The sequence below is a fragment of the Miscanthus floridulus genome, chromosome 1, assembly GCF_019320115.1.
Source record: "Miscanthus floridulus cultivar M001 chromosome 1, ASM1932011v1, whole genome shotgun sequence".
Taxonomy (NCBI): domain Eukaryota; kingdom Viridiplantae; phylum Streptophyta; class Magnoliopsida; order Poales; family Poaceae; genus Miscanthus; species Miscanthus floridulus.
Window position 1 is genome coordinate 185,104,772 of NC_089580.1, and position 17,357 is coordinate 185,122,128.

The following is a 17,357-nucleotide window of genomic DNA, read 5'->3' on the forward strand; positions in this document are numbered from 1 at the left end:
ATCATAATGGCCACCCCAGTGTGGATGGTAGCCCCGGGTGGGCCCCTTGTTATCGTGGCGTCGTCGCCTGCTGACCACCTCATGGTCTACCTGCACCTCGCGTTGGTTGCCGAGGCAGTCGAGCCGCAAGGGGACCCCATGGGCTATTGGCGCCTGAGCGAGCTCAGGACGAACTAAGGCCTCCTTATCCTGCCAATGCGGTGCCGAGGGGAGGTCCGAGGCGGCTCCGCGCCACCAGGAGGCGGAACTCTCGGCCTTTTGCACTTCGGCGGTCTCGAGGAGATCCCGGAGCTCGTCGTGAACCCATCGCCCTTCTGTGGTAGAAGGCTCGGGCATCGCGCGAACTAGCATCGTTGCAGCCGCGACATTCTGGCTAGCGCGATTGAATATTAGGGGACGATCGTCCCCTTCGTCGTCATTGATGCGGTGGTGCACGTCGCGGGCCCGCCGTCGGGCTCCTCCACCGTCACCGCGGCCTTACTGCTCCTGCTCGAGAGTGTTTTGGAGCTATTGCAGGAGTCGATCTTGCTCGACCTTGGCCTGAAGTTCACGGAGCTGCTCCAGGTCTGAGCACCGAAATTATCTGAGGGCAAGGTTCTCATTCCGTGCTACCGGTGGGACAGTGCGTGAGGGCGTGGCATCGCCTGTTCCCTGATGAAGCGGGGTACGGTTGCCCACCCCCTCATCCTCATCGCCCGTGCTTGGCATCCCAAGTCCGACGTGGAAGCACTCACGAGAGAGATCATGAGCGCCTTCATCGTCAGAATCAGAGTAGCCAAAGCAATAGTCACTCGTGGCCAAGGAGCGACGCATGGTTTCACGGTCGCGGAGGTCAGAGAAATCTACTCTGGCCCATGCCTCGTCCTCCTCCGAGGAGTCGGTGTGGGTGTGAGTCAACGTGGTAGTGTCGAAGTCAAGAGCGAAGCGTTGGTGGTGTCCTAAGGGCTCCACGTGAATGGAAGTGTAGGCATAAGCGTAGGAGGCGACAGCATTTCTCAACCCGAAGGGGTATGGGGATGGTGCCGTCGTCAGGCTTTGCTCCGCCGGAGTTGGCTCCTTAGGGAGTGGTGGAGCGAAGCTTGATGCCGGGGCGTCGCCGGGTGCCACCGGCGTTTTCCCTTGTCCAGGCTCAGGCTAGACAGGTCCCCAACCAGGGACCTTGCGCCAACAGCTGGTCGTAGGATACCGGTGGAGAGCGGCGAGTTGCCCTGGGTTCGCGTAGCATCGGGGTGATCCTGCTCGCGTCGTGCCTGGCGAGCACGGCGAGAGCGGCCGCCCAGGCGCCGCCTATGCCTGGGCTACCGGTGTGTGACGTCGTCGTCGGCAGGTGGGGCTCGGGGTGTGAGGAGTACCATGTCGTACTCGTGCCCTAGAGACATAAACTCTAGGCTCCCAAGCCAGACCACCGTGCCGAGACGCAGTGGTCGTACGGGGTCTGCCATCCAGAACTTATTGGGATGACGAAACTGACATGCAGCCGTCTCCCCTACCTGGCGCGCCAACTATCGGTGTTTCAGACCGGGGGGTCCTCAACCAACTAGTAAATTTGTACTGCGTGTTCCCAATCCCGGATGGTGATGCAAAGAGACATAAGGCTTATACTGGTTCAGGCAATCGGTGCCCTACATCCAGTCTGAGAGATCGATCTTGTATTCTTTGCACCGAAGTGCTTGTAGTAGGGGGTTACAAGCTGGGTGAGAGAGGGAGCTAGTCCCAAGTCTCGACGTGGAGTGATGCGGGCTGCTTGAGACGTTGCTCTCAAGCCGCGGGGGCGTATGTGTGTTATAGGGTGTTGTTTTTTGTGTGTCCGTGTGTTCCCCTCAGAAATGGCCCAAGTCCTTTCTTTTTATAGTTGAAGGGAGGACAAGGGTAGTACGTGTGCTAACTATACGGCATCGTGCGAACGGAGGCGGCGTGTCCGAGCCCTGTAGCCTGTTCCTGTGGCGGCGTGGTCGTCGAAGTGGTCTGTCCTTGAAGCGTGGGGGCGACGTGCTTGTCACATCCGATCCTATGCGTCATGGGAGCTCCAGGGCTACCTCGAAGCGGGCGCGGCGGTCAGTGTGCGGGTCACTGTGGGTTGACTGCACATGAGGCCGAGGCTCGGTTGGTGCCGAGGCCGAACCGTGGTAGGGGGTCTCGGCAGACGTGAATCTTGAGATAGCCGAGGCCTCGACGTAGAGTGCTGAGGTTTGGAGGGAGTGGTTAATCTTGTGTGCTGATGCTGAGGCATCGACGACCCGGACGAGACTTCCCATGCCGCGTTGTCTTCGGGGCGGGGATTACGGGGCACAGTGTAGTGCAGGCGCTGATCGTGAGCACAACGCCAGAACACACTGGCCGGTAATCCGCCACCACGCCTTGTCTTAGCCGGTATGGTGTTGATGCGACTCCTTGTCCCATCGGCCACTCTGTGGTGTCGAGCCGTCGTCCGGCTAAGATTGCGGGAGTGGTTGACGCATTAATAGGACATGACATGCTGTCGGGAAGACTGGTCGAGGCGGGAGCGATGGGTTATTGACAAGCCAGCCTCGAGCGATACGGAGAATAGCTGTCTTATTTGAGGCTGTACGCACGGGGCTTCGGGTGAGACGAAGATTGGGCTCCTTGTCGAGGCCTCCCGCGAGAGGCCTCGCGCGAGGCGGAGATTTTGTCAGGATGTCGAGACCTCCCGTGCGAGGCCTAAGGCGAGGCGGAGAGCCGGTGGGCTCGGACGGGGCTGGTAGTGAACCCATGGCTTATCTTCTGGCTTTGTTGTTGATGGGATTTAAGTGACTCTTTTGGTGTACGCTCGGGGTACCTCGTTTTATGGTACCCGACAACTATTTAACTATTGTCGACATAATATCATCGGCAGTCCACCGAGGGGTATCCCGTGATGGTAGATTTGTCGGTGGGGGTGCGCGTGATCAGGAACTGGATGGTGACACAAGGTGCAGAGACAGCGATTTAGACAGGTTCGGGCCATCTGATCGATGTAATACCCTACGTTCTGTGTCTTTGGTGTATTGTATGTGATGTAGTAGATAGATCTTGATGGATCGTGTCCACTAGAGGACCCCTGCCTCTCCTTATATAGTCTGGAGGAGCCGGGTTATAAGGTAAGTATCCTATTTGGTACTATACAATGTCTTGTGGTGCACGCCGAGCAGCGCCGTGCATGCCTTGATCTTATGGGCTGGGCCACCCCTAGGGGCACAACCCATGCCTTGTCTTGAGGATACCAGGGGCCGTACCCCCATAGCTAGTCCCCGAGCCTAACAGTAGGTGACGTAGTCACATGGTATCAGGGTCAGAAAGTAGAAGACTAACCGAGCAGACAGCCAGTCCTCGGGCGTAGCCTCGAGATGAAAAGCAAGCACATTCACCGCAAGGTAAAGTGTGACCACTTAGTCCCCGAACCTGCTGAAAGATGAAGAATGAATCTTGTAGCAGGGTCAAAGAAAAAGAAGTCTAAAAGCTTTGCCGACGTTGTCCGACATGAGCGTATCAAGACCCCAGACGTGCTGCCCAAAATCAGCATCCTGATCCGAACAGCATGGAGCAGCTTGATAGCACACCGATGAGACGTAGCAAGATCCAAGAAGCAAGGGAGTCCCCGGTGTCACTGGCGATGACCGAGCACCGAGGAGCGAGGAGTCCCCAGTGTCGCTGGTGATGTCCGAGCATTGAGGAGCGAGGAGTCCCCGGCGTCGCCGACGATGATCGAGCACCGAGGAGTCCCCGACGTAGGCGGCGATGTCCGAACACCGAGGAGTCCCCGACGAAGCTGGCGATGTCCGAGGACCGAGGAGCGAGGAGTCCCCGATGTCGCCGATGATGACCGAGCACTAAGGAGTCCCAAGCGTAGGCGGAGATGTCCGAGCACCGAGGAGTCCCCGACGAAGCTGGCGATGTCCAAGTACCGAGGAGCGAGGAGTCCCCAGCGTCGCTGGCAATGACCGAGCATCGAGGAGCAAGGAGTCCCCGGCGTCGCTGGTGATGACCGAGCACCAAGGAGCGAGGAGTCCCCGGCGTCGCTGGTGATGTCCTTGCACTGAGGAGCGAGGAGTCCCCTGCGTCGATGGCGATGACCGAGCACCAAGGAGTGAGGAGTCCCCGACATCGCTGGTGATGTCCGACCACCAAGGGAGGAGCGAGGAATCCCCGGCGTCGCTGGCGATGACCGAGCACCGAGGAGCGAGGAGCCCCCGGCGTAGGCGGCGATGTCCGAGGACCGAGGAGCGAGGAGTCCCCGGTGTCGCTGGCGATGACCGAGCATCGAGGAGCGAGGAGTCTCCGGCGTCATTGGCGATGTTTGAGCACCGAGGAGTCCCCGGCGTCGTTGGCGATGACCGAGCATCGAGGAGTCCCTGGCGTAGGCGGCGATGTTCGAGCACCGAGGAGTCCCCAGCGTAGCTGGCAACATTCGTGCGGTGAAGTGTGAACACTTAGTCCTCGAGCATGAAGAATCCGAGTGCTGAGGAGTAACCGGCGTAGCTGGAGATGAAGCACGAGCGGCGAATAGTCCGACTAGTTGATCGGTGGGGAAGCCCGAGCACCAGGTGATTCGATCACCTGGACGATGATCCTGTAATGCAAACATGTAGAACGGGTAGTACATGACGCACAAATAAATAAACTCCAGAGAAAAATCAGCAATGGTGATGAAACGGCGTATGCAGTTCGGCGATCAGTTGGCGTGAAAATATATTTATGTTTAATATAAACCGCCCGAACAGTTAGTGTGTAGCTGAGTCTTTAGCCCTAGCTAGCCCGTTAACCATAACGCGAAGCGCGGAGCTCGCGCACGTGTAGGAGGAACAGGCATGACCAAGGAGCCGCTGCCGACCACCCATAACGCAGAGGGCAGACGCTCGTGCACGTGTAGGGAGGAGCCAGAGACAGGGTCGTCTCTGGAGGCGTCCGAGCATCAACAAGACTGTTCAGGGGTTCGGAAAATCGTTTGGAGAGGAAATATAGAGAAAACAGTTCGGAGAAACATTATGGCGATATACGAAGATCGGAGAGTATTTAGAAGAATATTAAAGCGTGACTTAGCTTTAGACGGAGCGTCTGGTCGGCGACGTATGGTGTTATCTGGTTGGCGTTGACGGCGAGCACCTGGCGGGCAGTGAGTTGTCGGTGAAGACGACCTTAGAGGTGATTCCGAGATCGGATCTGCTATCACGAGGGCTGGTGTAGCCAGCGATGAATCATCGTCGTGGACCGACATGGATCTCCACGAGATTGACGACGAGAACGCACTGTTGATTTGAGGTTCATCTTGCTCGCCATGGATCAAGCGCACACCCCCTACCTGGCGCGCCAACTGTCGACAGAATATCGTCGGCAGTCCACCGAGGGGTATCCCACGATGGTAGATTTATCGGTGGGGGTGCGCGTGATCAGGAACCGGATGGTGACACAAGGTGTAGAGATAGCGATTTAGACAGGTTCGGGTCGTCTGATCGATATAATACCATACGTCCCGTGTCTTTGGTGTATTGTATTGAGATGTAGTAGATAGATCTTAATGGATCGTGTCCGCTAGGGGACCCCTGTCTCTCCTTATATAGTCTAGAGGAGTAGGGTTACAAGGTAAGTATCCTGTTTGGTACTATACAATGTCTTGCGGTGCACGCCGAGCAGCGCCGTGCACGCCTTGATCTTGTGGGCTAGGCCACCTCTGGGGGCGCAGCCCATGTCTTGTCTTGAGGATACCGGGGGCCGTACCCCCACAACTATTTTGCTCAATATAATTCGTCAAAAATGACATTTGAAACATAAGTTTAAATTCTTGCCAATTCAACGAAAAGACTGATTTTTAGTTTCAGATTCTATTTTTGAGCTCTCAAGAACACTAGTTAACAACATTTGTTTTCAAAAATTAAAGTTACATTTTTCAACTACACCACTTGCTCATCATCTTTACTTAAGTACTACACACAAGTTATATTTTATTTTTGTTTATAGAAATTGTTTTTCGTACCAAATAATTAAAACTACTTATTTTATTCTTCTTATTAGGATTTTCATTAGAACATTTACGCACTGAGTAAATTAATTTAGATATTTATTTGATTTCTCTCAACCATAAAAGGGAGTCGCACAGGGTTTGTTTATCATTTCAGGTGTGTTTTAAATTTTTTAAAACTCGAGAACTTGTTTTGCTAATTTCTCTCGGGCCTCAATCTCGGTGCTAAGCAAGCTCATAACACCCGGAGTGTTACAGTCCATGTCCATGGCGAGGACTAGGAGTAGCCGACTAGGAGGTTTCTTCTCTGTTCGGCTCGATGGGCCATATTTTTCTGCTATGATTAGGTTTATTAGGTCATGTCCATGTAGTAGTGGTAGTTGGGCTTACAGTTTCCTTTTTATCTTTTTGTTGTTCAATTATTCAGTTGGCCATTGTATCAGTTTTAGTCATGCTGAGGTTATACGTTCAGGTTCAGCCATATTTAATTTCATTTTTTAGATGGCAACAGGTATCTTTGAGAACAGGGTTGTGTTTGATTATGTCATGGAGGTCCTTGGGTTTGACTGTTGGTGAGCAGTCTGGTCTGATGGCAGTTTGATTGAGTAGTCCCACCGCTGATCCTGTGTCCATTGTTGCTTGTGCTTTGAAATATATTGAGCGCAAGCCGATAACGATGCGAACGATGGTGAATGACAGCAAATTCTGCGTTGATGATCATGATGGTATTGTTTTTGTTCTAGCTCATTTGGATCGTGTTCCCTTTCAACTTCGCAAGTGGAGGATACCAGTTGGTGATATTGTTGTTAGTGTATATCCAGTTAAAAGTACTGTGCAAAGGACTAGCTCTGCCAGAGCTTTTATGGATATTCCAATAAGGATCAAGGTACCTTTTTTCTCTTAATTTTCAAAGAGTTTTTTTTATTTTTGTATATGTTTGATTGTTTTTTTGTTTATGCTTTTTTTTAATTTTTCCTAGGTTGTTTCTCAAAACAATATAATTGCTCCTGAAGCTGCACTACCATTTACTTTAGAAGTTGAAGTAGTGTCTTTGTTTGTTTTGGACAATCTTGATTTAGTTGTTGGAGAGCAATCTCAGATTATTGCTGCTAAAGGGTTGACCAGTGATAATATGTTGAAATTAGTTGCTCGTGTGTTGAAGTAGAATCGTGGTGGTCATTATCTTTCTATGTGTAAGTTTGCCTACGATTCGAATAATGGCACTGTGTATGTCAAGGTGACCGGAGAAGAGGATGCAAATCTGATGGCTGGGAGATCATTTAAGGTTGCATGCGAAAGGACGTCGTTCTATCGCGTTTTGAGTATTAGTGTTCGTCCAGTAGCAAAAGACTCTTACCAGAGTGCTAGATGCCATCGGATTTTCCCTTTTAAATTTTCTTGAGTAGTATGGCTTCTTCTTTTTGAAGAAATGCTTCGAAGTCTGTGGGTTTATTTGTGGAAATCGCTAGTTATGTTTGTATTAATTGAACAAGTTTTATATCTGAAACTATGTTTGTAATAAATATTAGTTCTATATGTTTTTTAATGGTTTTTGCCCATGCCGTCAATGATTGATATGGAGTCAGTTGAATTATTTTCCCTTTTTTGTTAGTGTATTTTTTTTTCTTTTTTGCTGTATTTTTTACACTAAACTGTGCTTTTTAATTTCATTGGCAGGTTTCCTTTCAGTTTGTTAGTTTTGGTGTACATTATATTAAGTTTCAAATAGTTGTAAGTATTCTTCCTTGTTCAACCTTTTTTTTGTTTTCTTACATTTATATTTTCTGCTTGCTCATGTTTTGGATAATATTTGCCGTTGAAACACCCGTTTGGCAACCAGCCTGAAATCTGGTTGTTATTTGGCTTTGGAATAACCAGTTACTGAAAGACAACAAAACAACCGTTTTTTTCTTCTTTTTTTGGTTGTTTCTTAACCAGTTATTGAATAACAACAAAACAACCGTTTGTTCAGTAGACAAACTCACTGTATTATTCACACGTGGAATATCAGAGTGATATTTTTTTCTGCCCGTGTTGCGTCCCTAATCCCTCCCTACGCACACGCACGCCACGAGATAAAAAAAATCTACAAATCTTAAAAAATGAAGGAGGCACGGGATCTACAAAGATTCACCACGCACGAGCACACAAAATACTAGTACTATATGCTGTAATCATATCATCGAAGCTTTACGGAACATAAGCTTCGGCCACACCCGGGAGGACACGTGTTGCATGGCACATTACTCACTGCTGAGCACTCAGCTCAGTGGAGGGCTTCTGACTGGGCCCGTGACGACGGCTGTCGCCGACGTCCTCGTCGTCCGCGTCCTTGCCGAAGAGCTTCACGGTGTCCTCCAGGCTCTTGCCCATCGTCTCTGGCAGGAAGAAGTACATGAACACCCACCCTGCGGCGGCGATGCAGGCGTAGAGGTAGAAGCTTCCGGCGATGGTGATGGTGTTGGAGAGCGAGAGGAAGGACATGGTGGTGGCGCCGCTCATGATCCGGTTGAGCCCCGTGCCGATGGCGGCGGCCTGCGCGCGCAGCCGCAGCGGGTAGATCTCGGAGCAGTAGACCCAGGCGACGGGGCCCAGGCCGGACGCGAACGACGCCACGAACGACAGCATGGCGGCGATGCTGACCGCGCCCAGCGCCTTGGCCTCCCCCTCGGGGCGCCGGTCCATCATGTGCAGGGACGTGGCCAGCGTGAAGAGGAAGATGGCCATCCCGCCGCCGCTCGCCAGCAGCAGCGGCCGCCGGCCGATGCGGTCCAGGAGCAGCGTGGAGATGGGTATGAAGAAGGTCTTGCACGCGCCCACCGCCATGGACGCTCCCAGCGAGTTGGTCTTGGACTTGATGCCCGCCCGCTCGAACACCCGCGGGCTGTACATGACCACGCAGTCCACGCCCGTGGCCTGCTGGATGAACATGAGGCCCAGCCCGGCCATGAGCATGCGGCGCACGGGGCGGGAAGGGTTGATGAGCAGCTCCTTCCACACCCCGTCGTGGCGCGAGCCCTGCTTGTTGTTGGCGCGGACGATGGCGGCCACGTCGTCGGCGTCGGACACGCCCTCGGGGATGCCGACCACCTTCTTGATGTCGAGCAGGCGCTCCTCGGCCTCGGCGGGGGAGTCGGAGGTCTTCTGCAGCACACGGCGCGCGTCGTCGATGCGGCCCCGCATGACGAGCCAGCGTGGCGACTCCGGCATGGCGAGTACGGCGACGCCGAGGAAGACCGGCGGCACGGCGCCGACCAGGAACATGGCGCGCCAGCTGAGGTGCACGGGCAGGCGCGCGAAGGCGAAGTTGGAGACGTACCCGAGGAGGATGCCGAAGTTGTTGAACACCTCCGGGAAGGAGGTGAGGAAGCCGCGCGCCGAGGTGGGCGCCACCTCGGCGGTGTACACGGGGGCGATCATGAGCGCGAAGCCGACGCCGATGCCGGCCACGAAGCGGCCCACCATGAGGAGCCCGTAGTCCGGGGCCAGGCCCATGAGGAGCGCGCCCGTGAAGAAGATGGCGGCCGCCAGCACCATGGTGTAGCGGCGTCCGAGCCAGTCGGAGGTGAGGCCCGCGGCGAGGGAGCCGAACAGCGAGTAGATGTTGATGACGCCGGCGAGGATCTCGATCTGCGTGTCTGTGATCTTGAGGTCCTCCTTCATGAACAGCTGCGCGCCGCTCATCACCGAGATGTCTGCTCGATCGTATCGATGGCCGACCAACGAAGAACAGCTGTGTTAATTCCGTGCATGCTTGCATGATGAACGAACTACTAGCAGCTAGGACGCGCGCGAGGCGGAATGAAATGCACGTCCGTACGTACTGGACACAACCGAACCTACCATAGCCGAGGAGGACGGAGTTCATGGAGGCGAGCAGGGCGCAGGCGCAGGCGTACTTGTTGATGGGCGGGCGCTTCGCCGGCGCCACGGCGACCGCGACGGCGTCCGTGCCCGACGTGCTCATGGCCAAGTGTCGGTGGTGTAGATCTACCGATTATTGGCACTAGATTTCGTTCTCTGTACTGGCCGTGTCCCGGTGTGTGCCGGCCGGCCTCTGGCTCGGTTCTCTCTCACGCTGCTCGATTATTGGTGTACCAGCAGCGAATGCCGCCGGAGTTACCGTGCCTTCTCACTCCTCGCTCTTCGCTGCTAGTGAGTGCTAGCTACGTGAGGCAGAGGCAGGGAGGCCGAGTGGTCCTTGCGTGGTGGCTGGCTCTGCAGGCTGGCTAGTCCTTGGCCCTGTTATTATGTAGGGAGCATCCGTGACTGTGTACAAAAGAAGAGTGGAGGGCGATCAGTGGACGCTCGCTGTCCCGGCAGATCACGTGCTCTGCTCGTGCAGGGGTACAAAATGGCCTGTACTTCTCCAGTTCTCCTGTTCTCCCGGGTGAGTGAGTATACGATGACACACCGTATTAGTGATGGTACTGCATACCTCACACGTCACACTCGGCTTCGGCAAGCCCCGTGCCATTGGCCACGCCCGCGCGCGCTGCAGCATTTCCAGTTTTCCACTGCGACTGCGTCAAGGCGCCGCCACCCTAGCATCCTCCGGCACCAGCACACCACGCTCGCGTGCCGCCCGCCGCCACCTCGTCGGCTCGTCGCTCGGTCGCTGTCCCGTTCCTCGGCGCATCCATAAGCACTGCTCAACTAAACAGTTATTTAGATACCGTGTAAACGCTATATGGTGGTACACTATTTTCGTTTAATCAGTCGTTTAGCTCGTTTACCATTTAGTGTCTAGGATAACATTGGTACGGAGCTTGTTTGCAACTGCGAGTTCGTTCTCTGTTCCTGAGATGAGATAAATACGCCGCATGTAACAGCCATTCTTCTCTTCTGCTTACTTCTGTTCCTGAGGTAACAAAACCGCAGGTTGCCAGTTTGTACGCACACCACACATACATACCGTGGACGACATCATTTCTTTTCTATGTGACCGAGACTCTATACACTTTGAAGTACTCAATAGCGAACCGTGATCTGGACTTATGCTGCTACCATATATTTTTTTCTACTGGTCGTCACGTCGATTTTGACGTCGCAACACACGCTAGCCAGCAGGGCGGCTCTGCTAGGCAGCTACCACCACCTTGTTAATCATATATGCTACGCAGCGCGTTGCTACTACATCAACCGAGCTATCACGTACTCGTACGTTCAAGCGTAATCCTCACGCCTTTATTGCGTCCATAAGGTGATGATCAAGGATCTGCAAACACACACACGGCCTGACCAGATTGTGTACGTGGCCTTCGCCCAAACGGAGATATATATCCGTGCAACTCGTGACTCACGGCACTGCCACGCGCCCTGCCCGTTTTGTAGCCACGAACCACGGCGAGCGAGCATCCAGCGTTCCAGCCTTAAGCTCGCCGAAGCCTTTGCGTCGAGACAGCGGCGATCACCTAAGGCCGTCGCAGGCAGTCCCCGGTCGAGCTTCTGTATTCTCTGGTCCCTGTTCACCGGCAACAAGACAAAAGCTGGGTGGCTTCTTCCATCTGCACCTTTATGCGTGAACAATGTTGCACACACTCGCGGTCTTTCCTTCCCTGAGAGAGAACTGCCATCACATTGGTAGTAGTAGTTACTTTTGTTGAGTGCAAGTTAATCAAAGACGCTGCAACCGACAAGTATATTATTTCCTCTTCCCTGCTCGTCAGCAATAACAAGACATTTAGCCTGTTTCCGCGAACCTGACCGACTTGTCAATTCAGTTTCGTCGGGTATTATTCTGTGACAGGCACCCGTATCCTGTGCGGTCGGGGACGACGGACCGAGCCGAGCCGGGCGAGAAAACCGGTGAAACACCTAGGCCGCACCGCAACGGAGCAGAGCGGGGACGGGTCCACGAAAGCGCAGCCGCCGAGTCCCCGAGCGACTCCGGGCGTGTGTGTGGCGCAGAGGCGGCCCGGCGTCTCCGCATCCATCCAGGCACTGGTGGACTCGCCGTGCCGGGCGACAACGACGCGACAGCGCCGCCGGCCAGCGAAAGGAGGCGGAGAAAGAAGCTTAGCTTTAGCTTGCTATTGCTATCCTTGGCCCGCGCGGACGCGCGGTTCGCCTACCTCGTCCCTCTTGTCCATTTGCCATCACTGACGCTTGGAGCTTACTCCACCGCCTTTATTCCCGGTTCTTTTCACGGCGATCCGTCCCTCACCGGGGATCGCGTTCGGACGGCTGCACCGGTGAGGTAGCTGCGCCGGGTTATTGACTCTCCTCGCGCGCCGGAACAGGGATTAGGAATCTTGCACCGTACCGTGGCATGCATTTTCTTCAGAGGTTCAGAACCACCAATATGCCTATCTTTCCCGGTGCATCGGGGGTTCAAAGAGTCCGGTACCTACCTTCGCCCTCGACACTATAGGACCACGACGTTAAAAATCTGACACTTCAGTGCTCCAACCAGTTGCTCCCGTACACGTTGTCTCCCAGTTCACTATCGGAGCCACCTTTCCAAGCTAGAAGATTGGAACTTTGGAAGCATGGATCCACACACCGTGGTTCAGCTTTAACAGCGTGTTTCTCCACCCACATTATAGTATTCTTCTTTACTTTACTTTCAATCAGAGCACGCAGGTCTCTCAATAAGCAACCATTTTGAATGGTTACCCCTGCTTCTCAAGAAAACTCTAAAGGCACAGCTTTGTCCGGCTTACTAGGATCATTATCGTACTCGTACCTGAGTTCTTCCCACCATGTCAGTAGAATCATGACGATTGACGAGGATGACAATCAGGCAGGCATATGCTGATCTTTTCCACTACCAGAGGAAGCAGGACCGAAAATATCTTGGACTGATACAACGCTCACCCTTTTCTTTATTTGAGTTATTTGAGCAGCACTGCACTGTGAACATCATATCGTTGGGGACGATGAAAAGACTGGCAGGACACCAAGATAAGTATATATGCAACTGTAAGCTTCTTTTCAGTGGGCGCAGGCAGAATCATGATGTCTGATTGATTGTGTAACAATAGACGAGTTAGACGCTGAGGAAGACAATATATATAGATGTGGCTTTTGCAAGGGGAAGGATAAGATTCACTCAACAGTTGTCGTTTCTGCACTATCGGATGCATGGCCATTGGCCAGGCCATTCTTGGCATGCTGCAAAAGAGATGCTTGAGCTCAACTACACGCATACTACACCGATTGGAGCAATGACCGATTCGGCAATTAGCAGTGCTCAATTCCTTGTGCATGATGATCTGGATCCCCTGGATATAGATATGCTGAGAAAGATCACCCCCGTTGAGCAATCCGGAGCTTAGGAGCGAGACGTGTCATACATGCCTTGTGAGAGCACCAAAAGGACAGTTTCTGATTTGCTCTACGCTTTTGCCCTTTTGATTGATCATCATGCCTTTTTCACCCCTCTGATCCTTTTGCTCTGATGTTATGTATGCACCCGTGTCCCTTCGATGCTGATCCACGCTTCCTCTACAGGTACGTATGTGCTTCTTGTGTTGGGGGCTTGGGGCCAGAAGAAGAAACCAAGAAAGCATGAGTTCATCATGGTTTCAGACCAGCTGCCATTATCCCAGCAAAGGATCGGAAGAGGTAAAGGAACAGGACATATGCAGGCAGTAAATCTGAAGGATGCCTTCGTGTGATGCCTGCAATCTATGGAAAATCCTGTGACGATGACCATCATTCTGAACCCTAACGCACAGTGATTGGACGCGGCAGCTCAGAAACCGGATAATGGCTTCTAGGAGAGATGCGGGCCATGATTTCACGCATGATGAACCCAGAAGTTGGAGGAGAAGAGGTGGAGCCCGCTCCCAATGCTGGACCCTGGAGGCCGTGGCGACTGGCGAGGTCGAATTCGACACGTATGGACCGGCACCTACTAGTAGTATCTGTCCATCGATCCAGGAAGATTATATTATGCGGCACGCACCAGCAAATGCCTGATCGGACCCCACCCCCCCCCCCCCCCCCCCCCCCCCCCCCCCCCCCCCCAAAGACAAAGAAAAGAAGAAGCCGGATGCTGATTAGGGATAAGCAGCGGCCACACCGCGTGCGTGTGGATTCAACAGAATACAAAAGGGACTGAACCGCCCATCCAATCCAATTGCGTGGATGCATCCATCATCATCCGGCTGCAATGCAAATGCATCGCTCGTGTATTGTAATGCTGCTTGTCTTGGGCTGGGATTCCGCTCTGGTTGGAGGCCGGCCGGCAAAAAAGTCCGCGGCGAGAGGGATCGTCAAACCGAGAGTGGCTCCTGCACTAACGGAGCTTCCCCATCATCTCATATCATATCATTGCGCCTAACTCCGCCGTACTGCGTGCGATGCGATGCGCACGCGTGCACACAATGCCTTGCCTTTGTTCCTCCCGTGCCTGGAATGCCGTCAGATCAGCTTGTCGTCTTCACCTTCCTGTGCTGCCGATAGGAAAGGAAAGGGAAGGGACGGAGAAGGTCAGATCGGTGCTGCATGTGCATTTCACGCTTGGCGGCTAGTCTGCAGCTTGCAGTGCACGCGCTGTGTTTAGTTCGTGAATTTTGAAAATTTGGCTCCGGTAGTACTTTCGTTTTTATTTAGCAATTAGTGTTCAATCATGGACTAATTAGGCTCAAAATATTCGTCTCGTAATTTCCAACCAAACTGTGTAATTAGTTTTTTTTTTGTCTACATTTAATGCTCCATGTACGTATCGTAAAATTCGATGTGACAACTACTATAGCACTTTTTGAGAATTTGGTTGAGAACTAAATAAGCACTTACTGTATTCTCAAGTCTCATGTGAAGTAAGGACTGCAGATGAATAGGTTATCTGTCCTCTCGATGTGCCATTACGCGTATCGTCACCCCGTTCATTATTCGTCCTGTACACGGCTGCTAGGAAACGCAGCCATCTGAGCCTTTTGTTCTCTTTCAGCGCCGCTTTCAGCTGTCACACTCGACGAGTTAATAGGCTGAGAAAAATATCTCGTGTTAAAACCTGAGAGGCTGGTCTCCTTCACGGGCGGGTAATTTTAAGCGAGACTCCGTACGTATATGTGCTTTGACATAGGATTTGTTGAAAGTAGAAAAACTTTAACTTTAGATGCGTTTTGTCAAAAAAACTGATGTGCTCACCACTTCCTGCATAATGCATATGTGTTCATGTTGTAACCATTCTACTACTTTGTCCAGTTAAGCATTATTTGGATAAATTCGTCGATCGCTCTCAATATATGTGGATTAGAGTAGAAAATAAACTAATCTTCTGTCTTAAACTCTTAATCCCTTTCAATACGTATGAAATTAAGAGGATTGTAACATTTCCAAACAAACTCTTAGAGCACGGACTGCTTTTTTTGACAGGGCCATGACTGAAACAAACAAGTACGCCCGATATATAAAATAATATGTATTCCGCACCATTCGACATCCGAGGACGCGCAAATCGCAGTATATATTCTGTAAAATTCAAACTGCGCTTTTCATACAACTTGGTATCCTAAAGTGCAGAACTAATCATCTATAGCATACACTATGTTTCAAGGGGAAAAATCAACAGGGTACAAGACTCTTATATGGTGGGGACACGTGATGCTGTAATCTGAGGCAGGAATATCTAATCCAAGCAAATATCTCAATGCCATTATTGGGATAGGTTCCAAGCCCAGTAAGGACCCGATCGGTTTTGCTGGATTGTACCAGGAATTATTCCAATTGATCAATGCTTATATAATTTTGCAAAGCAATTCCCGGCAATGATTCCCTGCCAAAGGATCGAGCCCTAAAAAAAATGCGACGCTAGCGATACGGAGGCAAACACGAAAGAAATCGTGACCATGACGAGCATATACGCTCGTGTGCTGGAGAAATTAAATCCTGACGCCTTGACAATTGACACAAGTGCCTCTATTTGACACCACTTACACTCGGATAGTGTGCTAGCAGAATGCCGAATTTCAGATCAGATTCTTCCTCTCATATTGTGGCAAGATGGTGCCATGCCTCCGAAGTTTGAGGTGACTTTTTTTTTTTTGAAGGTTCTTGTGGCTTTATGCCTGTAACCGACGAGGTTAGGGCGTTGGACCCATAATTTAGCCCACAATAGCCCAAGGCCCATGGTGCGGTTTTCTTCTTCGGTTCATCAGGTCCGACTACTGGTCGAATGCACCAACTACTCTCTTCAAGAAAAATGTGCTTTGCCGTCTAAGGGCTTGTTTGGTTTCCTCTGCTACTAAACTTTAAACTTTAGTCACTTTAACTGCTAAACTGTCAAACAAACTGATTAAAAAGGAACTAAAGTAGTTTAGTCACATTAGTACCCAAGGAGGTGCTAAAGTGCCTAGTGGACAGGGGCTGTCCCTCATTATTGCTGGTCTCTCACCCTGATTTGTGTATTCATTAGGGATAGTTTGATCTTCGTTGAACTGCTTTAATGGCTTTTAGTCATTACAACCAAACAAGGGTGACTAAAGTTTAGTCATTGATTTTAGTAGCTAAATTTTAGTCATGGGAAACCAAACAGGGCCTAAAGATAATTGTATATGACTACATAATTTTTTTTTATAAAATTTGACCAACAATTAGTCAAATTATATTACAAGTTTAGAGCATAAATCTTATATGAATATATATGTGTTCAAAGTGTTTTTGAGATGCATAATTCTTATATAAATATATATGTGTTCAAAGTGTTTATGAGATGATATTGACCTTTTAGCAATTCATTACATATACAGGAGTTAGCTTTTTTTTGCAGAAAAATGCAAAAAAACATTATTTTTTTCTTGCAATCCAAATGGGCCTAAAGGTCAAAATCAACTTTACAAGACTTTTCCTCTTGTTAAATAAGCTTACTAATTCTGGAAGAAGGAAGTATCGTTATTGTTCAAGTTTGCTCCTCGAGCTTTAGAGTTATCTCTATCAACTCACAAAATTGTTTAAATAACCCCCCTGCTTTAGTTTTGTTATTTCTAATTAAAATCTTGGTAAACACATGGCAAAGGCTTTTAAACCGCAAAAATATCTATAAGCTTATGATTTTTTAAGAAAAAAATCCTACCAATAGGTCAGGATACTATAAATCAAAAGAAAATATTTAGAGCTCCTGTAAATATATGTAGCAGTTTCAAGAAAATATATTTATCCTGACAAACTATAAAAAATATTTAGAAGTTTTTGAAAAACATCGCAAAAACATTATTTTTTTTGGAGGGAATCTAATAAATGTCAAGTGAATTTAGCTCGTGAGCCGGAGAATCAGCGGCCCAACATCTAGCCCAGCAGAAGCATCCAAAACCCAACTGTTGCTAACCCTTGAGCCCAACTCGGCCACTCCCTCTTGCGCGTAGCCCAGAACCCACGGCGGCAGCGACGCCCCCTCTACCGCCCAGATCTCGCTCCTCGCTATCGTAGCTCGTAGGCCGTGAGCCGGAGACATGGG

General features: G+C 51.0%; 1 protein-coding gene across 1 annotated transcript; it reads right to left on the bottom strand.

Moving 5' to 3' along the window:
• Nucleotides 1–7,958: 7,958 nt before the first annotated feature.
• Nucleotides 7,959–10,189, bottom strand: LOC136550832 (putative polyol transporter 1). Its single transcript, XM_066542429.1, has 2 exons — nucleotides 9,797–10,189; nucleotides 7,959–9,648 (listed from the first exon to the last, which is right to left on the bottom strand). The coding sequence occupies exons 1-2, from the start codon at nucleotides 9,918–9,920 to the stop codon at nucleotides 8,201–8,203; spliced, it is 1,572 nt and encodes a 523-aa protein (XP_066398526.1). The 5' UTR covers nucleotides 9,921–10,189; the 3' UTR covers nucleotides 7,959–8,200.
• Nucleotides 10,190–17,357: the final 7,168 nt, after the last annotated feature.